The 26,854-nt window shown below is 42.1% G+C and overlaps 1 protein-coding gene across 14 annotated transcripts in view; it reads right to left on the minus strand.

The window, feature by feature from the left end:
* EPHA5 (EPH receptor A5) overlaps window positions 1-26,854 on the minus strand; it is a 193,491-nt gene that overhangs the window by 133,088 nt on the left and 33,549 nt on the right. For 12 of the 14 annotated variants that reach the window (XM_021532611.2, XM_077782944.1, XM_077782945.1 and 9 more), the window contains one exon: window positions 16,177-16,840. In XM_021532611.2, the coding sequence (XP_021388286.1) occupies window positions 16,177-16,840 (664 nt within the window). Of the gene's footprint in view, window positions 1-16,176; window positions 16,841-17,368; window positions 17,554-22,199; window positions 22,347-26,854 lie in introns of all 14 variants that reach the window. The other 2 variants (XM_077782941.1, XM_077782940.1) reach the window with 2 other exon arrangements.

Genomic DNA, 26,854 nt, shown 5'->3' on the forward strand with positions numbered 1-26,854 from the left:
ATGAGAAGGAATAGCAGTCATGTATCTGCAGAGGCATGCAGTTTAGAAAGTACAGTATGAGATTGGGAAGCCTGATTTTCCACTGACTGATACATGATTTTGGCAATTCCTTTCTTTGTTTTGCTCCCCATTACCAAATGAAGGTAATGACATCCCTAAGGTACAACAGATATCTGATCTGGTGACAAAAGCCCTGGAAAGTTCATCTCAGAAAGGCAAGTATACAAGAAGCATAACTGAGACTGACTGCTCAGTCCTTTTTTCTTCATCATCACCCACAAAACTCCCTTGTGTTTGAAGAAGCCATGTGTTACTGCTACTAACATTTATGTTGTTGCTGTTTTAAAGCCTGGGAAATCCTACATTTCCTTATTGACTTTTATGAAACCCAAACAAGTTATTTACAGCAGGACCTGATACTTTTTCCTTAAGAAATGAAGATTCAAAATATTTCCAAACATGGCCATTTTAAAATCATCTAGGAGATTTTAATTTCTTGCTGCCATTAGAAAATAAACTATCAAAGCAGAGTCCAAAACAAAACAAAACAAATAAAAAAAAAACCACACCGAAAAAAAAGAAAAAGAAAGGACAAACCTGTGTTTATGGAGTCATTTGGTCATTTTCAGGAAATCACATCTCAGTCCCACCTAGCACCAGCACCACAACCTTTTTTAACAAGATGTAAAACACGTATCAGATATAAATACAAGGGAAAGATACAACAGAGTATGCACAACACCTGCCAAATGCCACATCAGTAAGTTGCTGGGTGTGCCACATCCCAAACCTGCAGCTGCTCAGTGGAACAGACATCCCCTCCTTTGGGCACAGCCTCAGGTACACATGCTGTTTGCTTGTTTAAGGACACCTGAAACAGAGGCAGATTCTCAAGTGGCTGGTTATATCTGTGTGGCTGGAGCAAAGATAATGGCTTTTCCCCTTCCCATGCATACTCCCTGATTTCATCATTCTTTCTTTACTCATGGTGTCAGCTGTGGCAATAAATAGCTTTTCCTTGCCTTCAGCCTCACACACATATAGACCAACTGCTCCTAAAGAGAAATATAACTTTTCTCTGGAAAAAAACTATGGCTTTTACTAAATTCTGGTACAGCCTGAACACCATTCTACTTTTTCCAAGCAGTGCTCATGTCATGTAAAAGGGAGAGGAGGAGATGGAGTGAAACTCTTCTATTATTTATCAGACACATAGTCTAGTGTTTGCCCCCACAAGCTATTTGAGAGATCTATGGATGCAGCATCTGCAGAAGATTTTCTCTCATTAACACTTTTAACTATGATGATTTACAACACAACACTAAATTCACACACTGCTGAATGCTGTGAATTTTTGGGTTTGTTCTCAGAAATTATTTGGAAAATCAGATTCCTTTTTCATTATGTTGTAAGAGTGTGCTACAAAATAGAATCTATACACTGCATATTTATCAAAGCTCATAAGTTATTGATGTGACTCTTAAAAACTAAGCTGATAAAGCCATTTCACTTTCGGTGATTTACATAATTCTACTTTAGGTACATTTTACTTATTATTCTGTTGCCTACAACCAACTTTTAAGGAAATATTGCATGTATTCCTTTTTAACTGTAAACAATCAGAATTGCCCTACAAATGCACTTTTACACAAGAGCAGAGGTCTTGACAAGAATCTCAACTATTTGTTTCAAAGCAGTGGGTAATAATCAGGAGAAAAGAATAATACTCATCATCATCTCTTTACAGTCCTGTGACTCCTCACTTGTTTATATCACAACAGCATCTAAATCAAAGACCACAGATATTTGCTAGTTGTTTGACAGGTAAGTGTAATTTGGGCACTTATCCACCTGCCTGTTCTTGCTAGAAAGCTGTTTCCAAGCTGCTCCAGAAAGCCCCGGACACACCAGGGGTACTCGCTTTCAAAGCATGTGTTCCTTTTCTGCTATCTGACACAAATCAAACACTGTGTTCTGCATTCCACTGTGACAATCGTGCCCTTGGAATTCCCCTCCATGGAGGAGGCAAGCAGAAAAGCAGTCACCTAAGCTGGCTTCTCCTAAAGGGAAAGTCAGGAGGGGAGAACAATGCACATACAAAACAAGAGGGGCAGAAGGGAAGTGAGTCAGGGTTCCGGAAAATATTTACTTGCAGATGTGAACACAAAGGAATCTCAAGCATTCCTTGCCTGTGCAGTGGATTTGTTGCCATAGGCTATTTAAGGTAGAAATTTGCCATATTTATCCTCCAGCCATGTCAGTTCAAGTTACTCCTGCGGGGCCCTGACAGCACAATATCACTTTGCAAGACATGCCCAGCTGTGAAAGAAGGCTACCCCATCTTATCTTGGAAAGGAAGTTCATACCTAAATCCTTTTCAGGACAGTAAGAGAAATGAGAAAAATTGCTAATGAACTTGAAACAAGGATGGAAGAAGCAGGAAGCCTGAGCCACCAATCAAAATTGGTTTGTGGGACCTTTGACAAGTCACCCAGTTTATTATTTCAGTTTTCCCTCCTAATACCTATCCACACACTTTAATAAACACGTGTACAGCTGACACAAGGCTGGAAAACTCTTCCAGAAGACAGCCAGGGTGAAACGTCAGAGCTTGAAAGCCGCAGTGAAACAAGTCCCAGAGATTTTTTAGACTAATATTATTCTTTCAGTAGGTGTGGTGGCAGAGGGATCACCATGTTTTCCAAGTGCTGCTCTGGAAGCTATGCCAGGCATCTTCAACACAGTAATCTCAGGATATGGGATTGACTCAGACTCCTGAATGCTGGACAAAAAGGGCAGCAGAACCCCAGGGGTGAAAATGAGCAAGGATCAGATGAATCATTTCACTGTGTAACTCCTCCTCCTGCATGACTCTCCTCTAGTGGACACACTACCAGCTGAAGATGAGGTAGTGCACACCTTGCAAGTGAAAACCACAGCTTCTGCAAACCTGTCAGCCAGTGCTGACAGCTGCAGCCCACATGGCACCCTGAAGCAAGGCAGGGACCCTGGCACTGCAAAGTAGCCAAGAGCACCTCACCTTTAGCCCTCCTGCTGGAAGGAGCCCTGTTACAAAGAGCCCTCCTATGTCACAAATGTCAAGGTGGGAATCAAGATGCTTGAGATCTGTGCTGGAGCATTGCAAGCAGTCACAGTACCATAGCACAACACAACTTCAGCACTGCATGCCTGCAATGAAATACTGCTGATAATTAGCACTGAAAACACTACTGCTATAAACAACTGCACTGCTTCTGTCTGCAGTACTAGTGCTGCACTGCCTGCACTACTAGTGCTATCCCCAGTCTGGGGCAGGTTGAAGATGGACATTAATAAAATCATCTTGTAGCTCCCATGGTCCTTCAGGCTTATGCCAAAGCATGCCAGGAGTTAAACATTAAAATTATAGTACTTTTGACACCTGAAATATTTTTCAGAATCAGAGCGCCCAGATAATTTATATATCACAAATACGGTTTGGCAGGATTAAATTTGAAAATGATATATCAAGGATTTGTTACTGGAAGGGAAAACATTTGCAGCATACCACAGACCACCAGAAGAAAAGCCCGATTGCTGTGATGAATAATGCATATTGCCTATGGTACTAATTAACCTTGTACTCCAGTAAGGTATTATGGAACAATAAGGCTAATCTGAATGTGGCCTGACACTCTTCCCAGTGGCATCTGGAAAACAGTCTTTGAAACATGTAAAATTTGAATTGGTTAAACCAGAAGCCATTGCTCAATAAACTTTCAGGAGTATTTTTGCTTCTCCATATCCACAGCTCATGCTGTTTTCATGTACATACACAGTGCAAAACACTGCACGACCAGAAATGTTCTAGCTCGGTTTTCCACGGGCCCTCACCCACCTGCCAGCAGCACACAAGCAATAACATGGTGCCTCCCACTAAATCCCACAATGCACACTCAGTCCTACCACAGAACTGCAGTGCCACTGTTGGGCTGCCTCTGCTTCTTCCCAACCAGAGTGGCAAAATGCTTACAGTAAGCTCAGTGAGAATGAACACTACAACTTTAGGCTGGTGCTTTTATGCTTCCAACCTAAGAGCATATGCCTCCATCTGAAAACATTCATTCTAGTTTGGGCTGGTTTCTCTTTTCTTGTAAAATACTAGTTTTTCTTCTTAGCCCAGAGCTACACATGGTATTAAACACAGATGCCACATTAGAGGCATCGTGCTTTTAGTTGTGTGCACAGTGCCCACAAAGAACAGCAAAATGACTTGCACATACCTAAATGACTGAAGACACAGAAGGAGTCATGCACAGGAATCTTGATAAACACTTTTTGTGTCAGTTTATACAGTCATAGAATCAAGTTTCCAGACAACACTGACCACTGTTTTTTACACACCAATGTCTAGTCTAGCATAGTCTTTTATTGGGGAAAAAAGCCAACAAAAAACTAAATCTTACAAGTTACAGTGTACTCATGGGCACTCTATTCCCCCTTCCCCAGGACCCTGTGACTCTGATCAAGATAACCCTGGACCCCTCCTTTCTGCCCCAACGGGGTTGGTGGAGAGCCAGGGAAGCCCACCCTGTCCAAAGTCTATATAGACCCCTGACATTTCCTGTTCGTCCTCTTTTGCCCCGCTCTCCACATGGACACCACAGAATAAAGAGAGCTGAACCAACGTATACTGGGTTAAGAGCCTCTTTTGGAAATCTTTGCCATCTCCTGATATTCCTCCCCTCAAAGCGTCGGATCTCTGGGCTAGCCTGATAATTCAGGGGGCTGAGGGGTGGGGATGTCACTTACAGTAAAAAAAAAAGCAACACCAAAACAAACAACACAGGACAAAAGAAGAGGCCACCAGATCAAACAGTCCCACAATATTTCAGAAGGGCAGGATTTGGCAGGGAGCACTTCCCCCCATCTACCAGTGCACTTAACATGCTACACTTCAGAGCCAGTGCATGACCCAATGCCTTCACCATCAGGATGACAAAACTCGTCAATGCCATTAGCCACGGTCAGAGCTCAGTCAATAACAGACTCGCACAATGATTTCACTGGTCCCCGAGCACCAGATTTCCAGCTGGCTGCCATCCCACACACCCCAGCAAAAACACACCAGGAGATGTCTGACCTGTCTGCTGAGTACTGTGTTACCGATGCATCCAGGAGACAAGAGCCTGAAGACATCAATGATGAGGATGCTAAGTGCAGAGCTCTTGCTCAGTTGAGCACACAGCAGCGCCTTAGGGAAGGCTTCCTATGTTGCACCATGTCCTGCAGCCAGGCTCAAGGCCTGCTATGCCATTTCAAACTAATTAGAGTGAGAAGCGACTCAAAATTTCTTCCTTACTCTCTTCAGTGGAGAAGAGTGCAGAAAGAGGTGGATGAACTTTAACCTGTGTCCCCCTGAACTACATGAAAAAAAGACAACCACAAAATGCCAGAAACTGATATTTGGGAAATTTGGAGGAGATCAGGATCAGACCACTTGCTGACAAATAGGCCTGAGTTGTACCCATTATCATGAACTAAATTTCTTTCCTATAGGCTGTGTTCTGCTGGCAGTCAGTAGTATGACACTTAATAAAGATCTAAGCCAGGAAATAATTTAGTTAACATATCATAAAGGATTACCATCTCCCTCCCACCAAAATCAATGACAAAATCCCCACTAACTACAAAATGCAAAAGATCACACTGCAATTCATTTCTGCCAGGAAACCTGCAACCAGATGTATCAGTCTGGCAGCACTACCCTGCAGCAAGGTCTCTCAGTGTTATTTCTGCCAGGCTCACTAGTGCAGGCATCCACAGGATGGTTTCTTTCTCTCTCTAGTACTAGCTAGACTCTCAATCTGGACCAAAATGCCTTTGCACATGAATGATCGATTAAGTCTCTCGAGCATAAGCTTGTCTCCACTTCTGCCTGTGTGGGCCCACACTGCCCTGACCCAAGCCATATCTGTAGGCATTACCCTCGTCTAAATTCCCTGCTGATGGCTTTGTTGAAGGATGCTACTGCTGTCACAACACAAGAGCAGATCCTAGCTGCTGTGACACTTCATTTGTCTGGGCAGCAGCAATGCCTAGAAGGATGACTGCCCTATTTTAGTGGAAGTATGCAAGATAATCAAGGCCAGCTAAGCAAACTAGTTTTGACACATTAAATCATGCTTGAACTGTGAAATCAAAGAAAAATAATGTAAAAGCTCTTCTAAAAAAAATTACAAATAAATAAATAATATGGGCCAGTCTTGTACCCAGAGAAGAGAGAAAAGCTTTTATCTGAGCCTGACTGAGGACTTAAGGTAGGAAGAGAGGGAAAGATTATTTTGCAAGACAGACACCTGCCTTTTTCTTCATAGGTTTGTAGCATTTCACTTCTATAAAGAGTCTCTTGCTGATCATCTGTTTTGCTTTATTGCTCTGCTTTACTGCTCTGGCAGTAAAAGAGCATCAAGTGCTTGAGTAAAAAGCAGACCCAAAATCAGGTAGAACAAGAAGAGTAAAATCACATCACTTGTCTTCTTACCCCTTACCAGCACACTCATGTGCCTACAAATGCCCTAACATCTGACTTGGTACTGGAGGGTCCCATGATTACTTTTGCTGCAGTACTCTGTGAGCCTTAAGCTATTTTTGACTCAAATTCCCTCTGGAGGTACTTTGCTTTAGACATTGCAGCCTGCAATGACAACACTCAATCTGCATGAGTCAACCATTGCAATGCAGGAAATCCCAGCAGCACAGGGTCACAGGGCATCTGTGGACCTTGGCAATTATATATGGCATCTCCCCATCATCCTGGACCTCTTCATCCCTGCTGTGAATTTCTTCCAGTAATTAACATGCCCAATTGCCTTGGATTTATACTAATAAAACACTGGCTCCTGTCCCAAGATTCCAACATTGCTGTCACTTCTTGAACCTGTGCAGAGCCCCAGCAGTAATGAAGCTCACAGTCCTAGCTCTATTACTGCCTGGGTTGCAAGCTATCTGAGCAGCAGTTTGGAGCTGGGAAGCTGCAGCCCGCAGGTTGCTTCTGCCAAATTACAAATTAGCACATTCCCCATGCTCTGCAGTAATTAAAAACCTTCCTTCCCAGGCAGCTTTCAAAGGCAACACTGTGACCTCGTGACCATTGCAATAGGATGACAGACTGTCCAACTGGTGTAAGCCCTCCAATGCATTATTTGTGGAATTAGTACTGTACCACAGCAACTTCAGCCCACACAGGAGTCAGCAATTTCATTTGGGTAGCAACCATCACTTGGAGTTCAACAAAGATCACACTGGCTCCCAAGACAGGTTCACATTATTCGAGTAATAGCAGTCACACACATGCAGAGGGACTGAACAGTCTGCTGGTGCAGGGGATTTTTTTTGTATATATGCAGAGCATCTGGTAGTCAATAATGCTGATGTTTTGGAGGTGAAATAGACACTTGGGTAGAGATGGATTCCTTAGCACAGCTGCCACCCTAGGCAGAGACTCTAGGTGATGTGAGAGTCCTGCTCAGAAAATGCACATCCAAGCCAAGTAGTTTTTTGAAAGAAAGCATCTAAATGAGGTACAAAAGCAAGCCTTTTGAAATGACAATTTTTGTTCAAATTCCATCTCTAGAGTAATGCTAATTTCATTGTTATTTCCCAACGAATCCACCTGGAGATGAATGATCTTAAGAGGGTTTTAGGTTAGTTTAAAAGCATAAAAGGAGTGCACGAAATCAAGCACAGCACTGACACCCAAAATCCTAGTTCAGGTTCTAGTCTCTGAATGGCACTGAATAACTCGGCCCAAGGCCGTTGTTTGTAAAACTGGGAATAGCGACTCTGACCTACTTTATGAAGTGGGTAGTTCAAGATCCAACAGAGGGAAGCCCTTCACATGACCTGGAAGTGGTTTTAATAGTCTGCATTAACTATTTCTTTCCTCACACTGAAACACTCACTTCTCAAGTGGCAGCATAACTACTCATTAGCTAGTCAAAGCCTACCGTGAGGACTTGGCTCAGGACACCTCTCCAAGTGTCATGGCAAGAATGGATCATATCTAAAGTCAGTACTACCCCCAGTGCCACACTGGTCAGGCAAACCTGTCAGGGAAGCTGAGCCCACCACCACCACTACCACAGCAGGATCCATGAGGACCATGAAGATGCAGATGAAGATGCTCTGCTGATGTGTATCCTCTCCCACCCATCCTGCTTCCAGGAATATAACTGTGGGTGGCATGAGGAGGCATGCAGCAAGGGACAGTCTTCTGTAAACCTCCCCAGCCAGGGAGTTTGTCCTGATACTGCCTTTACCTGCAGCTCTTAAAGCCCGAGTTTTCAGGGGAAGGGAAGTCTTGTCATTAAATTGATTGACTGTCATTTACAGTGAGAAGAAAGTTGTCATCTTAAATCCCAGTTATTCAAACTTCAGTTTTATTTTTAAGGACATAAATTTATAAAGACAGGTGTATGAAAGTAATAAGGGACACCCACAAACCTTGAATTGCCTCTTTTGTCTTGGTTTGGGTTTTTTTGTTTTCTCAAATCTGTTTTGTGTATACATTTTGGGGTTTATGTAACACCTACCCCTCTGAGTTTGCTCCAGTATTAAAAACCTCTTAAACACCCTGAGGGAAATCAAAAATGGAAGCTCATCAGAATCATGTTCAATACAATCTTAACCCTGTGTTGCTCATACACACAATTCTGTCTATACTAGATTAACTTTTTCAGAGACAGAAAATGAACAATCTTCCAGCAAAATAAATGGGTATCTCTTTTATCATGAAGGGCAAATTCAACTCCTACGGACATATGTATCACGGTCTCTTTGCTCTTACTTCATTCTGCTGAAGACTTACCTTGTAAAGGATACAAGTTTATTCAGCTAAAGAAATAAAATATAAGCTGTGAATCTGTCCATACAAGGCACAATTGTAGCCTGCTTTTGTGAAGCCTGGATTTCAACCTCAATTTTAACCCAGAACAAGTGAAAATGGTCAAGATGTAAAGCATGGAAAGAGGAATGCTTATTATTGAAATGTGAACACATCATTAACTACTGCTAAGTGTTTCTAAATGAGAAATACAAAACTGAAAACCCAAATTATGAGCAAAACAATAGTACCACTTCATTTTAATACCCCATATAAATTAGGTGGAATGAGGGTTCTGACAAATGAGCTCTAGCAGACCCTTGGCATTTCAAGTGGTTGCAGCCACCCTTCTGCTACAGATCACCATCAAGGGAGAGTGCCCCCAGGCCAGGACATCAAGACAAGCACTCCACTGATCACATCAGTCATGGCCAAACTATCCAGTTCTACAGAACCAGCAGCAGCTTTCAGCACTGGGGCAGAGTGGGCAGCTCGGGACAGCTGTATCTTAAATCAAGACAATTAAATGCACTGCATTGCCAACAAGCATTCATGCACTTTGTCCTCAGTGGTTTTCCAGAGTCCTTAATTGTTTCAAAAAACCACAATTAATAAGTGAGCTGTTTCCAAGCCAATCAAAGTCAAAGCTGGCAATCAAAGGAATCTAACCACACCATGCCAAACACTCTTTTTGTCCTGCAACACCTCTGCCATTCCATAATTTAACAAATTCCCTAATCTACCAATGGATACAGTATCTTCAAGAATGATAAAACCAAACAAAGACACCGCTCAAGTAAATATCATTTAGTTATCTAGGACCAGACTAAAAAGCATACCCTATGATCTGTCCCAAAATACCTTATGGTTAAGAAGCAAACATGACCTTCACAGTTCACACTTCTGAAGCCATTTCCAAACCTTATTTTGTTTGCACTGCTCAATCTATACTTTGTGAAGGGAATAAAGTACTTCTTAACTGTCCTTCTGAAAGGTGACTGCACAGCAGCCAGACTGCAAAGAACAGCAATGTTAAGTTGGTCAAAGCAGCAGCCTAAAAGCATTGCTGCAGAACAAGGAAAAGATCTTCAGTCATTGGGGTTATGAGTATACAAGGTAGTGCAGAAAGTTACAGCTCATTAGTAAAGCATAAAGTACTGCACACAGACGGACACTGTGCCTCCTATTATAAGGAGAGCAAATATACACGCACAAAACAGAGTAATATTTAATCAGTCCTGCTGCAATACAATTTTGATCTGTGCAAAACATTCCCCCGCTCTTGTTAATTATTTCAGCTGCAGAACAAAACATCTAAATATATACATGCACACACCTCTCTACAGAATAAAACCCATTCTCCCTCCAGTGACAACTGCATTTTGCATTCAAGAGACTTTCTTTACATTTGAAAAGAGAATACACACTGTGTGGCCAAAAATTCAGCTATTCTAACACTGGCTGGGTTTGTGACTAATTAAATTAACTAGGTACTTCAGCTCATAATTATATAAACACCTAGCATGCTATATTCCCAGCCAATTTTGATTTTAATCAGAAAAATGCACAAGAAGTATGAATGATGGGCAAAGAACTCCCTGGAGGGGCAACTGTATTTCCAGATTCAGTATTCTCCATATACCAAATATTTCCATCACTGTTCTTGCCATGTAATCACCTCCCAGTAGAACAATTAAAAAGAGAGTTTTTTAAAAGTTTTTTTTTAAACCCTGGACTTTGCTTGCTTTTCACTCCCTTATGAAGATAAAAGCACATATGCTTTATCCACCTGAGTCCCAGCTGGGAAGTCTCCCACAAGACAGGCAGGATTTAGCAGTATGCTGCCTTTCTAGTATAGGAAACAAGGAGAGAGAGAGAGAGAGAGGAGGATAGAAAGAGAGAGAGGGAATTCAGCCAACATGAGGCAGAGGCAGGCAAGTTGTGGAATGGACTGAAGAAAAGTTGCCCCCCTACTGCAACTATATCAGATGTAAAACAGAAACACTCTGCTCTGGAGCAAAAGACTAAGTTTCAAAATAAGATTACCTGTGCAGCAGCATGTTTTCATTTCTAGAAATAAGGGGATAGGGAAGGCAATGGCTGACGTCCTGCACTGTGTCACCTGAGAAAACCACACATAATATGCAAATACACAGGGTTTTCTTTATTGTGGTATCAGCTATCTGTTTTATTCACACATCAGGCCTCTGGAATAGCTGCTGTGCAGATTCAGAAACACAGGAGTTGTAAAGCATGGCTCTGCCATTACTATATTTGTAAATCCTCAGGTGTCTCCCAACCCTCCATAGATGGTACCTTCTGCTCCTCACCAGCCAAGGGTCACTAGCTCTGCCTGCTCACTCCTGCAAAGCTGTAAATAAACAATTGCCTCTGAATAAACAATTGCCTCTGAATATCCTTCTAGTGGCTCATCAACGGGATGGCAATCACTGCTCTGGGAAAGTGCCTTCGAACAGTTTGCACTGATTGCTCTGCTTTTGGAGGAAGACGAGTAGCTCTGCTTCAGCCCCAATCAGCCAGCAACAAAATCATCCAGGAACTGATTCAGCAGGTAAACTTCTAAAATACATAAGCTAGATGTCAATTAGTTTTAATTAAGTCCAAAATAAATGACCTGTGAACATAACATTTTTCTGCAGCCCTTATTTTCTGTAAGAAACTCATTTCTCTTGGCAAGAGCTCAGCTGAATCACAACACAAGTAATGAACAATCAGCAAAAACAAATATGGTTTTGTAAATGCATTGAGGTATGTTCAGCAAAGTTGATTAAGGGAAAAATAATCAAACAAACATTAATATTTAGGACAGCAGAAGGGCTTGAACACTCTAGAGGTGTTTAAAAAAAAAATCCAGGTTATTTTTTCTGGCAGCAGCTCCTTTCCAAAAACCACAAATTATATCCCAACCCATCTTTCCTCCAGCCCTCCGTTTCAATGTTCTTCCTCAGAAGACAGCAAGGGTGAGGAAAGATGCCACTGAGTTTTTCTCCATTATTTTGTCCACCTCTAACATCTGAAAGCTTGACTATATCTGCTAGCTAGCTAAAACCAACTGTACTCCTTTTGATGTCTCTTCAAGTGGCAGCATGCACTGATTCTTGGAAAGGAGAGAGAGTCATGACCTCCTGAACTCATTACTCACCTTTTCACTTTGGCTCTCCTTCTGTGCAGTTTTTCTTTTCTTCCATTTTTTCTTAACTCAAATATTTAATTTAATTGTGCTTCAGCTCTAAAGTCATCTGAAAAAAAGATCAAGCTCTGCAAAATCAATTGCATCTGCAGCCCACTGGACGCCAGCAGGACCTCACCACTGCAAATGTGTTTGGCTCTCATTAGCTTAACAAGTCAACATCCCCTCTCTTCCAGTTGCATGGGATCAACTGTCTTTAAAGGCATAAAAATAACTACTTCTTGCTGCTCACTGAAAACATATTGGGCTGAAGGTGAGGATGAATGCAAGAAGTACCCTTGTCATGGTATTCATTTCCTACACAGACCTCAATGGTGAATGCTGCTATTTACAGAAAGCAACAAAAACTGAAGTTACAATAAAACTCAGCTATGCCAGTGCAGGAAGAAGGAAAGCAGAGATTGAGCAGACAATTTTTTTTGGTCAAACCCCTAAATGCATAAAGGGAGAAATGTCAGTGGCATTACACCAATTTTACAGCATTTTAGGATCTGTCCCTCAGCTTGGTTGAGTATGGCCTGCTAGGGCAGAGACTACCATTAAGAGACTTGAAACTGGCCAAGCAGGCTTGAAAGCAGGCCTTTTCCTCAAGGATTCGTTTAGAAAGCACCAGATGAACTGAGGCAATGCCTATAACCATCACTTTAGTGGTACCAAACCACCACTCTGGAAACCAGCATAGAAATTCACAGAGCAACTGCTTTCATTTTGCTTAGTAACTAGCACAGCAATATATTCTTGTGAATAATGAACCTTAACACTGGTCCTTACAAACATGTCCTAACACAGTCACACTTTACCTCTAGCTGTCCCTAGCAGTTGCTGATAAATGTGCTATGCTGCCAACAGAGGTGTAAAAATCCAAATAGTTTGGGTTTTTTACAGTAACGACTACCTAGCTGCCTATATTAATTGAGAGTGAGCACATTATATAAGGAGATTAGACCATGCCATATTTACAACCTCAGAGTCCCCAGTGAGAGAAATTGCTCAGCTGTTACTGTCAGTGCCTTCTTCAAACAGGAACCCTGCTGACAAGATGATGAATTCAGAACATCATTGCCAATTAATGATTTGTAGGCAGAAGGGATTTCAATAGTTCCCATATGTTTGTGAGGATGACTGGGATTTACATCACCTCTAATAAAAGAGTGTAGTCTCCTCTGTCCAGATGTGACACTAGAGATTGGAAAATGTCATCTTTGCAGTAGAAATTTTAATAAACAAAGCCAGGCTCTTCTGGGTTGAAAATGTTTCCCAAAGCAGGGTCACAAAAAATCTGCTTATTAAGTGAAAGCAAACTGGGAGACCACTTGCAAGATGCACCCAAGTGATTTACAAACCAAAGGTCAGAAGTTATTTAGGTGTTTGTGAAAGCTACATAGCAGAGTGCCAAGATGATCATTATGTCAGCCAGGAGCATGGAGTGCATTTCCTTAGCATCAATCAGACTGAAAAAAAATTCAGTATTTACAAATGCATAGGACCTTTCTTGGTGTTACTCTGTTCAGGGATACAAAGTTTAACTTCACTATCCTAGGAGACAATCTCATCTTTGTGAATGTAGCAGAAACCAAACCAGAAAGCGTTTTACTCACATGGGATATTGACATGAACTCCCATACACGTGGAATACAGACCTCCTGAATTGCCTACGGCGGAATGCCTCCTATCAACAGAGCATCTTGGAGCCAACCAGCAGGGAAAGCTTGGCACAATAACCTGGGTTAAACGCAGGACATCCAAATGGGGCCATCAAACAGCATTTGCCATAGGCACTCAAATCCCATTGATTTGGTGATGGAATTTAGGGCTATCCCACAAAAAAAGAATTAATGATTTTAACACCTCTAGAGCCATAAAGTGATAAAAATCCTGTTGAGGGTGCAGGCTGTAGGTGAGGTAAAGAGCAGGTTTTGTGGACGTACCTTAGGAATAGGGCAGGAATAAACCACCACAAAGCATTTTCACACTTCCTAATTATGATCACAGCCCTACCCAACACAATCATAAATTGAGAGGCCACATAATGTCCTCTTAAGAAAAACAAATTAAAAAAAAAACCAAAACAAATCTACACCCAAAAATGGAAAGCACAGCCTTCAATCACTAAGGTCTTCTGTAAGCACACCCCAGATTGCTATCTCAACACTGCAAACCCTCTAAAGGCAGCCCAGCTTCTTCAATATTAGTCTCAGGTTTCTGGTTTAGATCTACATTTTTTTTTGGGTTTGGTGAATTGATTAATAGTTTTTTGTTTGTTTTTGTTTTTTGGTTTTTTTAATAGTGGTTTTTTGTTTGGTTGTTGTTTTTTTGGTTTTTTTTTTCTTTTTTGTTTGGTTGGGGTTTTTTGGGTTTTTTTGTTGTTTTTTTTTTATTTTATTTTTGATGATACCTCTAAGTGTGCTTTGAGAAATGTAGCATCAGAGAACAGGACTTGAAGGGTGACTAATAGTCATCCAAAAACTCATCCTTTCCTGTAAAAATTCTAGACCTAGCACCCAAAATAGTCATCCTTTCCTCCAAAAATTCTAGACCTAGCACCAAACCTGTGTCTTGTCACTTTGTGACATGGTATTTTCTGCCATAATTAAGCAAAACCTTGCTGCTCTATCGACCAACATCCCTCGTCTGAGGCAGTCTGTATTTCCTCAACTTGGGATAATGTTGATCTTAGCTCCCCCACAATACAGTATCAAACATCGAGTCAGTTTCTTCTGCCCTCGTAAGGGGAGAAATATATTTATCAGCACAGGAAAAGCAAAACCAAGACAAATTTTGCTGTATTGACTACATCTGTAGAAAAAGGAGGCTATTCTCATCAAAAATACCACTCCACATGCTGTTTAGTAGAGGTTTCTCCAACGCAAACCTCTCAAACATTACTTTTTCTCTCCATGGCAGCCTTTGAAGAGATTTGAATTATCTTCAGGGTCACTGTGATGTGACCGAGGACTAAAGGATCAAGACCACAGTTTGCTGTGGATATGCACTGATCTATTCTTTGTACTACACTACAAACAATAATCAATGTCTGGAGTGAGGTGAAGAGAAAATGCAACACATATTTCAGCTGAAGTGGAATTCTTCTGCCTTCCCCACAGAATCTATTACTACCTATTATTAAGTGGCTGCAAAGACAAGCCAATTGAGATGGAACTGATAACCAACATATATTAATATTGCAAAGAGCAAACTGTATTGAAATCTTTGTTTACCCTTCTCTTTTACAAGCAAATTAGTTTTAGGCTACCTGTTACGTATTTACAACAGAAGGGAAAATTTTAAAAACAAGTATATAATACAGCAAACCATGAGATTGTACACTCAGAGTACACTGTTGTTCTTTATAAGTATTCTTTTTAAGGTCTTGAGCTTGAAATACCCTAGATCTCTTGCACAAGGCCTCTGATGATTCATGAGACCTATGCTGACCAGCAACCTGGGAACCTCAGCCAGCTACTTGTGGGAAAGCTTCAGCACATATGGAAGCACTTTTATCAGTGGGGCTTTAAGTTTAACTGAACAGCTGAGCAGCTTTGTATTAAATTATTTACCAGAGAGGAAAATCAAGCAACTCACACCACATCAAATACCCAGCCCCCCACAGAATGATAAAGACAGAAAACACACTCCTCCAAATACAAAAACAAAATGCATCTTCTACAGAGAGATTAACTTCAAACATTCCCTGATATAATCCTGAAAAAAAAAAACAAAACCAAACCAGGCTTCTAAGACTCATAAGGAAACCCTGATACTGAGGAAAAAATAACATAAATCTCTAAAGAACAGAAAAGACTACAGTTGCCTCATGGACCCAGTAGTACAGTGCTCCAAAGGTAATAGAAGAATGCCAGATTCTCCTTGTTGGCAGCTCTGTAAGCACCAGAAGCACCTGTACACAGGTGTCAAGTGCCACGACATCAAGCCCAGGCCTCTGTCTTCCTGCTGTAACACTTACTCAAAGAACCTCAGTGGAAGTGAGATCCTGACCCACCACTGTCAACTCAACCAGGCACCAAAAACATGAAAGAGAAGAAATCCCAGACTGCACATCACCTTGGAAGCTTAGCACAGAGCCCTCCCTTCAAACCCTTACCTTGGCAGGTGTTGTTCTTCTCCTCGTAGCCTGCCTTGCACAAGCACTTCCCGATGGGCACCAGCCATTCCCCTTCTGCACTGCAGTGCATCTTCGGTGCCTCCTCAGTCACTGAGTGGTTGATGCAGACCCCTGACACCTCCAGGAGCTGTGAGGAATCCGCGCCCGTGATGGTGTCAGGGAAGCGGGCCAGGTTGCGGATCACTGATGGGCACTTCTTGTAGTACACGCGCACGGAGACCAGGGCAATGCAGGCACCCACATCCTGGAAAGCGAGGTAAAATCCCTTCTTTGTCAGGGGCCCAACGTCTCTCACCTCCGTGTTGAGCTTCATCACTCTGTCGCCAAGGTCTAACTCTGTGAAGCTCTCATCAGCAGCAATGGTATCAATCTTGATGTACTGGTTTTCTTTGATGTTCCTCCCATCTTCATCGTCTGACTCAAAGTAATACATGTTAAAAGTCTCCTTGCAGGTCCCAAGTCCTCCTGGAAGGCTGTTACAGTCCCTCAGGGTGAATTTGAGCTCAATGAAGATGCGGGATGCCCCTTCATTAGAGATCCAGCTGGTCAGAAGCCAGTTGTTCTGATTCTGTTCCATTACCTTGCATACTTGGTATGTGTGTATCGGAGCGTAGTTTTCATCCACCTCACCAATTTCTTCCCACTGTATAAAAAGGAAAAGTATTTTTTAAAACAGTCACAACTCTTAGCTTTCCCATCTAAAGAGCATCTTGGGTTTCAGAACTCAGGACTTTCAGGAAAAAAGCTTTCTGTACTAGAGGCTTGATACATTCCTGGTAAAGTCAGATAAATGATCTGTTATAAATAGGAAAGGCTGAAAGTTAAAACCCTTTGTTTTAGACAGTTCAAAAGTGGGAAAACATATTGCTGGGTTTGTCCACTACTATTCAGTTAGGAAACAAAACAAAAGCAGATGGGGCCATTTCTGTGAGCTTTTCCAATCCACAGTTTGTCTGTCCCCATGCCCGCAGGCTCCTATCTACCACATCCTCAAATCGTCACCCCACATAATGAAAACCATACTTCTACAGGCTATTCTCCCCCACCAAACAGCATGCCAGAAAATCAGTGGAGTGACACATTAAATAAATGGCCCTTTGCTATCCCCAAGTGCACTAGTCAGTGTAGTTCTTGCTCATGCAAAGAGAAGATTACCTCCAATACAGGTTACCTGCAAATCTTGAGCTGTTTATGTGCTACACAGGTTTTTAATCAAAGCTTCAGGCAACTTTTTGCAGCTTTGTGGGAATTGCAGTAACTGTTTGCGCATTTTATTTTAGCCATGCTCCGAAGGACATCACTGAAGGGCATGCTTTTTCCTGGTGCAGCTCAGAGCCAATAGCATCACAACCATGCCTACCACAGATACAACATTAGCATTTCCTCTCTGCTTTTGACAACCCTACTGTTGCATTAAAGAGATTAGATTAAACATCTAAGTGCAGCAAAAACCCAGGAGAGCCAGTGTTGGTTTCAGTTTTCTTCCCTTCTGGTTTTGACCCACTCATCTGCAGGGGCTTAATTTGCAATGCCTCCTCCATCCTCTGCTCAGCATTGCTGCACACACCTGGTCATAGCTGCAGATGCAGCACAAAGGAAATGCACAGAACATAATTCAAAGGTACTCCTGTTTCAAGCGTCATATCTTCTGATGGCCAAAGGCCCAACTTTTTCTTGGAAATACAGCCTGAGATAAAGTTGAGAGTGTTCTCAGCCCAGATGCCATTACTGCAGAGCTGAAAGAGAACACCCTCAGAGTCAACGAAGTTGTTTTTAAAATGAAATGTTTTTCTTACATTTTAAATTAAAACATCAGCAAGAAGTGACACGAGAACATAACCCAATGGTACAGTCAAAAATGAATTACAAACACCACCATCAGAAAAACATTTCTTCTCCTCCCTAACATGTGATGGGATGTGAAAGTAGGGACTTGCACAGGAAGACATGCCCACTGTGACATGCAGAGTCCATATGCACCACCAGTCTTCCAGGTAAGGAACCTAACCTAAAGATATTTTTGCCATGGCAAGCAGTACTTTCATTTCTAACCCTTTTCTGTGTCTCTGGGCTTAAACAGGCCACAACTCTACTGCGATTAAGATGTAATTGTTACTGGGTAGCACCACAGAATTGGACAAAGCCATGTCTGCAGTGAGAGCCAGGCAGATCTGTGCAGGATTTATGCCTGACTTTAGGAGAGGCAATGAACAGCTACCAGGAGAGTCACTGAGAAAAGATAAAAGTATGCAACACAAAATAATTCAGCAGCTAGATTTTCTATGTTCCAGTAAATAGGAACGTTTTGAAATATGAAAATAAAAGCAGAAAAACACCATTCTTCAACTAGAATGGTTAATTTAAGTAATAAGTATACTGTACATATATACTTCCAATGGAATTTGTCTAACATTGTACTAGTTTCAGCTAGGATAGAGTTAACCCTCTTCATAGTAGCTCACATGGGGTACCTTTGGGATTATGCTAGAAACACTGTTGATGATACAGAGATGTTTCAGTGACTGCTATGCAGCACTTAGATGAGTCAAGGCCTTTTCTGCCTCACAGCCCATCCCACCTGCAAGGAAGCTGGGGGTGCACAAGGAGTTGGGAGAGGACATAGCTGATCCACCTGGCCCAAGGAATATTCCAGACCATATGGTGTCTTGCTCAGCACATAAAACCGGGGCAAGAAGAAAGAACTGGGGACAGGAAGAATCATGGCATTTGCTTTTGCAAGTAACCATTATATGTGAGGAAGCCCTATTTTCATGGGGATAGCTGAACACCTGCATGCCCATGGGAAGGGTGTTTCCAAAGAATTTCTTGGTTTACTTTGCTTGTGTGCATGGCTGTTACTTGACCTATTTTAATGCCTTTACCTCAACCCATGAGTTTTCTCACTTTTACCCTTCTGATTTCTCACTCATTCTCTGCAGGGGAAGTGAATGAGTCACTTGTGTGGCACTTAGTTGCCAGCCAGGGTTAAAGCACAAGAGTCCTTTTTGATGGCCAGTGTGGGGCTGGAAAGGGTTGGAGATAATGACAGGTTTGATTCCAAGGTGTTGGATTGAAGTTATAGCTGTTGGTGTTGTTGAGCTCTTCACTGACTGGCTGCTGGGCTTGCCATGGGGCTCGGTTGCCTCACTGCACACTAAAGCCTGCGCTTTAGTGTGCTTGTCAGTGGCTGCTCCTTGGTTCTGCTGCTTGCTGAACTGCTGACCATCTTACTCTGCCAGGCCTGGCAACATCCTGATGTCAGCAGTGGCAAAGCACCATGCTGGCAAATGCCCAGGCCATCACTGTTGTTTCTGTGATGCCACACTGGATATGCTGGAACTGCAGTGTGAACTCAAGTTGATGGGAATGCAACCTGGGGATTAGTCCACATGGGAGAACAGTCCTAATCAGCTGTGGATACATTCATGCGGGAACAGTGCATCTCAAAGCATCTGTAGCTGTGGTTATGTCAGTGTTGCAGCAGGTACACCCCTGAAAAGACTGTGGCATGTAGTTAAGGCTCCACTTTGAGCAGGTAAAATCCTAAGGGACTGAAGTCTATGACTAAGTCCAAAAAAGCAGTAGGGGCAAGGAGAGGAGTTCATTGCAACATTACCCTAAATGGTCTGGTCCATGGATAGAGACTGTAATGAGAATACCACTCTGCTTACCTGGAAATGGCTTAACACCAGCCTTAGCCATGGGAGTGGTAAATTAATTCCTTGGTTCGCTTTGCTTGTGCATGCAGTTTTGACTGTCGCTGTATCTTTATCTCAAGTCATGAGTTCTTGTTGCCCTACACCCCCACCATGCAGGAGAATAATCTTCCCACAACTTCTCACTTTTACCCTTCTGATTTGCTCACTCGCTGGTGGGGAGTGAGAGAGGGGCTGTGTGGTGCTTAGCTGATGGATGGGATTAAAGCATGACACTATATAAAGGTGAAGTCCTATTTTTAGGTGATAGTGATTGCCCAGTTGATGAAAAGGGAGAGTAACCTTCCACTTCTCCCAATCCACAGAGAGGTCCCTCCCAAACCACTCCAGTGGACAGATGAGCACATCCCAATATAGCCCAGGAAAGACATAATGACTTTAACTTTGTTTTTTTCTGGCTGAAGGTCAGAGGATCACTTGAACAACTGCTCACATCAACAAGCATACATGAGTAAATGTTAACTTCTGGCAGGAAGTGGTGCAAAGCATTTCAGGACTGGAAATTGCTTAGACCAGTTTTATCATGTGGAGATGTTTATGAACGGCCACAAGGTACACAGTAAAATGCTGTACACCATCTAAAGAGCATTAACATGGAGTTCTTTCACAGAGTTGACATTTACAATGACTGTGATGTTACAGTACTATCATTAGTGACCTAACTTGAAGGCATGCTGAAAAACATCACTTGACTTTTTTCATACTTGCCAGGTCAATTTTCAAGGACCCAACCGTGATGCTCCCCAGAGTTATGCAGTTAAGCTCATTTCCAGTGCTGCTTCAGGAGTTGTGCTTTTGGGACTGAGTACAAAGTTCATTTGTTGAAAAACTAAGTGCAGTGATTCTAATGGTTGCTTTCATGCACTGAGAGCACTAAACACCATGAGGATAAAGGTCCAAGCATAAATACATCAAATGAACTGTGCTAGAGTCTTATCTCAGCTGCAAGAAATGGCACACTGCCCTAACATCTCAGGCTTCGGGATGTGCTGCACTTTCAGTACTGCTCCCCAGATCAGAGCAAATCCTGCCATCACCACCTGTCATCAAACCTAAAGCAATCATCAGAGCATGAGAAAGGGGAGGTGCTAATGAGCTAAGGCTGCTTATCTCTGTGTAATCCTCAAGGGAAAGTCAACCAGATTTTATCAGAACAGCCAGTATTGTGCAAAATCTCTGCTGTCATTTAATCTTCTTCTCCCCTATCTGCATGTAGGACTACACCATTTCCTTCTCTTCAGCTGGATCTGTCCCCCCCAGAGACTGCAGGCAAGCTGCCACCCTTCTGCTTTTACATCCCTCCACGAGATGGAGATAGCAGCAAGAGCCCCTGCACCTTCTGCCTGGTCCCAGCCTCCTAGTCACTACAGACCTCAAAGCAGTATTTCAGCCAACAAAGAAATACAAAGCCACAGGATGAAATGCAGTGCCTCACAGTTAATGAGAAAGAAATCCCACTACATTAAAGAGACAACATCTAGATGAAAATTACTGGCATGAAAAAACATCAAGTACAACTGAAAAATTGTGTAATGTTATAATTCCTCTCTGCAGCACATATTTTTTGATATATAAATCAACCCCATCTGCAGGATTAAAACAAAAATGCAACCATTAATTTGGTGGTAAATGTTTTCTCTACATCTTTAATAGCCCTAAGAAGGAAAACACAAATGCATTTCAATGGCCTGATGTTAAATCATTTATAGAAGACCTATTTCTGAATCAGAAATTCTCAGCACACTACTGCTGGTGAGTGAAAATGCAGCTCCATCAATAGGAAGCACACATTTCATACAGGCTGTCTGTCTAGAGAAAGGCCAAAGATATCACACATCTAACTAAAGATATAAGAGTTAAAAAAGCATTCAGTGGAGCAGCCTTGGGTTAAATGGACAATTTTAAAACACATTCACCAGCTGTCTGCTACTCAGGCTTGTTTCTAATCTTGGAGATTCCAGGAGTGCAATTTGCTACCACAGCACAGCAAAAGGCTGCTGCCCCAAAACCAAACGCTGACAGCAGGGATGAACATTTCAGAGCTTTTGTTTATTTGGTTTTGAGGGGATGGGGGTGTTGCAGTACTAGTTTTTGTTACTGGTCTTCATTGACTCATTCACTTTTTTTAACATCTACTAAAGGCAGTAGACACACTCCAAGCCTTGTTCCTAGTTCCACACATCCTTGCACTGCTGAAAAAGAAATTAGGCATTTAGCAAAATCCTAGGTATCTTTAGAGGGAAAGGAAGCTTAAGAACATTAAACAAAGGTGTTCCTAAGACTTACCTGAAACCTTCCTGGCAGGACTCCCTCACTCCAAGGGCTGTGAATCTGCCTCTCTTCTCACTACATATTTCACAGGCTCATTGCTACAAGAAGTCTCATCCTCTCCTGTTTAAATTTTTCCATCCCGCCACACAGAGCTCTGCAAAACTAGGAAAGGATTTACGTATTTTACCTTTTATTCTTTTGGAAGAAAGCAAGCCTGGCACGGATCTCTGATCTCAGGCTTTGAATGTGTGAAAGCATCAGAGATACTCTGCATGCTTTGCCCACAGAAAGGCAATTTTACCTCAAATTACTGCTGTCAAGGCCACCACGAGCACATACCGTTGCAGAGGACAGTGTGGCACGGTGTTATGCAATCCCCATGCCAAGTGAAAAGGGGACACCTGACACCCTTCCAGAAGGGCAAACCAGCCTGGTGCTCAGCTCAGTACTATCTATCCTGCCTTTCATCCCGGTAACATTTGGGCAGACTCTCTGATTTCCTTTTATGCAGCTGATGCTAAGACCTGGCTGCCAATCAATAGCCTCCAGCTTAGTTCCCTCACAAATGTTCCCTCCTGCTACTCAACTTTATCTTGCAACCTGCTTCTTCCGTCCCATCACAAAACCCAAAAACTTGTGGGTTTGTTATTTTTTTAGCTACCTGCTGGTTTCCACATGCTACCGTACCACACAGTTAAAGCAAACAAGCAGCAGGCTTTCCTCAGTTTCAGTGACTTCAGTGAGGTCACATAAGGCTATATCTCTAGTGAAAGCCACGTAGAGCACTACACATCTTTTCTTCTGCACTGCAGAACGTTTTGCAGGTCTGTGCTAGTTGTAAAATAAAGCTGACTTTGTCACTATCTTGCCTATTGCAAAACAGCATTTACAACAGGCCCATCCCTGTTTCAGATCCTGCCACCAAATATTGCCAGTGTTATCAACAGAAGCTGCAATATGTGGCATTGCTCAGATTTTCTGCTCGGGACCTGAATGATTAAGCAAGAGCCTGATTTTGCTGGAGGTGTTTCAGTCTTCATTAAATGGGTTTTGCTTGCTCCAAGAACAAGAACACAAAAGACATTGCATCCAAAAAGTCATGTTACTTTTAGCTCCCTCTACAGCAATGATTGGCAGGAGCAAGAGTTCCACCTTGAACACTGGCATTGGCAAGAGGTGCATGATAACCTCAATGACCTACTGATCATGGCACAGCCCACCAGCACCTGCACGAGGAGCTTGAGAAGCCTGGTTCTCCCTCACAGCAAGGGACAGTGATCCAAACCCCTCTCAGGCAGCAGGAAAACGCAGTAACCTGGAACAGTGCTGCATGTTTGTTTGCAGCCCTGCTCTTTGCAATGGATGAGCAGTGCAAGGAGCAGAGCAGAGACATCAAAATAGCTTTGTTCAGCTTTTTCCATCAGTACCAGTGCTTAAAACAGTACTCTTAGGCAACATTTTTTAAGCATTTTTACCAGGGTAACTACACAGTTTTAGAACTCAAATTCTGCTTTGGGGCAGGGTGCCTGCTCACTGGGATAGCTCTCCTCCTGCCCCACACCAAGTGGTGGAAGGACACCAACTAGAGCCCCATCCCTTCTTCCAGTAAATCACAAAGTTGAAATACAAATAATCAGGAAACCAAAGCAATTCATATAGTTGGGTCAAGTTAGGAAAGAAGGGGAGGGAACAAAAAAACTTCAGTAAAAGAGAAACCAGTTATTTTGAGAGCCTCACAAATCATGTCTTTACCATCCTTTCTTCTTGAGTTTAAACAAAACAGAGGCCAGATAAATCTATGAAAAAACTGTTCTGGAGTAATACAAACTACTTCTTTCAGCCTCAAACATACTTTAAAATTTCAGCTACCAAGCAACAAAGAAATTATTACTTGTGCAAACTTTTTCAATAGCAACATCCACTTTTATAATGTAAAAGGTGAAGCTATTTTTACACTTTCTCAGCTTGGTTTTTGGGGCTTTGGAGCTCATTTTCAAGTCAGGAGCCATTGTCAAAAAGAAACTGCAGTGAGTTCTATGCAAATAACATTTGGCAAGAGTTTACTAAAACCTTTAAATACCAGAAGCAGTTGCAACTGTCTGGGATTTTGCTATTTCCATACATCTGACAGTGCCCCCACCCGAGGCTCAAGCCTCATTTGGATGGCAATTTTACAACTGAGACATTTATACATACAGATATATATTCCTACTGACAGCAGTTACTAGTCAAGCAAAAAGCATAATGGATAACAGAGGACAGAAAGCATCTGATTAATCTCCCTACTCAGGCGGAAATCTGGCCTAATGAAAGCCGAGTTTCTGAAGAAGGAACTTAACGTTTTCTGGTGGCTTGGCACATTCCCAATTTCTCCAACCAGGAAAATAACATGAAAATAAGAACGCTATGGGCTACTTCTGGGCCACTCTTCTTATTTTACTACTGGATTGCAGTTTCTTGCTGTTTCTTACAATGCCACTCTGGTCACTAAGCTGCACAGTCCGGTTAACACGCAGCTTCAGAATATCCTGAGGTTAATTAGCTGAAGTAAATATGAGTTTCCTCACTCATTACTGGAGCTATCCCAGCAAGAAACTAAGGATCATTTTTCATACACTAAAACATAAGTGGAGGAAGCAAATATAGCAAAGAGGTATGAACTGTAAATTTAAAGCATGATTTTGAGATGTACCACATCAGACTAGTGAATATTTTTTCTTCATTTCTATATTAGCCAAATATATATTCCCTAGCCCCCGTGTGATACTTACCTAGCAGAAAGCAAACTTAGAAAGTCACTTCCATTACCACCCCCTCCAACCAGCCCCCACTAAAAGGGCAAACTCTCACCTCGGCAGAGTTACAGGAACTGCCAGATGTGCTTCTGAATGACCCCTTGCAATGTGTGGGAAGCAAAAATGCTAAGAGGAGACAAAGGGCCTTGCTTCATGTTAAAGGCTACTCCCTACTGCAGCAAGAGTTAACAAGACTCAATTTCACTTGGTGTCAAGGTTTCACATTTGGCTTTGCACTTTGACAAAGGGCAAGAGAGGGAATAGCAAAGATGGGGAGATAATTGATGTTTCATCTCCACTATAGAAAAAAAACTACACTGAAAACGAGCTGGGTGAATGTTCACAGCAAAACCACACTCCATCCTAACTCCAGTGCTGCCAACTGCACATTTCAATACTCAGAAGAAGCTCATCAGCAGACATCAGCTTTAAAAAAATACAATTTTTAGAACTGAGAGCTTAAGTATTTGGGTGGATACTTCAGTATCTTCCAGTGTTTTGGATATTTTTAATTCCACCCTGGTCAACCTTTAACCATCCTATGTGCAATCAGGACTGCTAGAAATCCTCCTCAGAAATCCTCCTCCTGCATGAAGTAATACCAAGAAAGGTTCTCACACAGTCAAACTGCTCAGAGCTGAGGGAAAACACCAAACAGGAGAGCCCCACCCAGAGACAAAGCACGACTGCTCCTCTCAAGAAGACCTACATTTGAAGACATTATCAGTCACCTAAAGTTACATGGAGAACTTCATAATCATCAACTCCTGTTGTGTAAACATTTGAATTTACTACTTGAACAATTTTTCAATATTCTCTTTTATTTGTAGTATGCATGTAAGGTTTGCTGCCACACCTTTCATTTCTGCAGCAGGCTGTGCAGGAGACTTCTGAGCAAAACTCCCTTTAAGGCTAAAGTGTTGACAATTCCTGGATTGCTCTGCACCACTAACTAGCTGAGAAACAATGCAGATTTCTGGAAAGCTGCGATAGCATCTCTAAACACAAACAGCAATTTGCTACACAAAGTACCACCCAAGAAAACGGGTAAGAAAGAACAATTAAAACCTTAAAAATTATTTTCAGTACATGCTTATGAAGTGTATCATCTGTTCTGAAACATGCACAGCTCAAGCTGTTGAAAAATGGAGAAACATCAGGACAAAGCCACCCAGACTTTTCAATCTGCACACCAAGATACATGGGGGGACAAAAAAAAGAAAATGGGACTGAAGTTTAGCTCAGACTTCGACAATTTGCATGATCAATGAAAGATGTCAGCACCAGAATCCAAATGGAATGAGAACCCAGCTGGGGGCTAGCGGAACTGAAATGAAAAGGAGCACCAGCCCCTCTTCGCATGCCTAATCAGGGACTGCACAGACCCCCTTCCCAGAACAAAGCAATGTGCTATCTGGAAGCCCCTATCTCCCCTCCCACAGGTTTATTTTTTTAGAGGTTTGAAATTCTCTGCACATCTGAATTAAAACATCCGTTTCAAATCACAGTCCAGCAACTGAGGGAAAGACAATGGAGACGAGCGTGAAAGAAGCAATGAAGAAACACAATACCATTAAATCATTTTTCACTGCCTAATGTTACACTCATTGCAGAGCAATTTAACAAAGGCCAGAACAAACAGTATTGACACCACATGGTTTAACACTGGAAGGCTGACAGAGCCAGATTTTCAGAAGGACTCAGATCAGGACATAAATTTTAGGTTTGTAATAAAATGCTTGGATTTTCAAAGCTTTTGGGATATTATTCACATTACTCATCATCTGATGATACCAAGAGGCTCACAGACCAACTTTGAAAAGCAGGAAGAAAGGAAGTTTTCGTTGTTACTTTAATGTTGTCCTAATATTTAAA

Source organism: Lonchura striata, chromosome 4 (assembly GCF_046129695.1).
Source record: "Lonchura striata isolate bLonStr1 chromosome 4, bLonStr1.mat, whole genome shotgun sequence".
Classification (NCBI taxonomy): domain Eukaryota; kingdom Metazoa; phylum Chordata; class Aves; order Passeriformes; family Estrildidae; genus Lonchura; species Lonchura striata.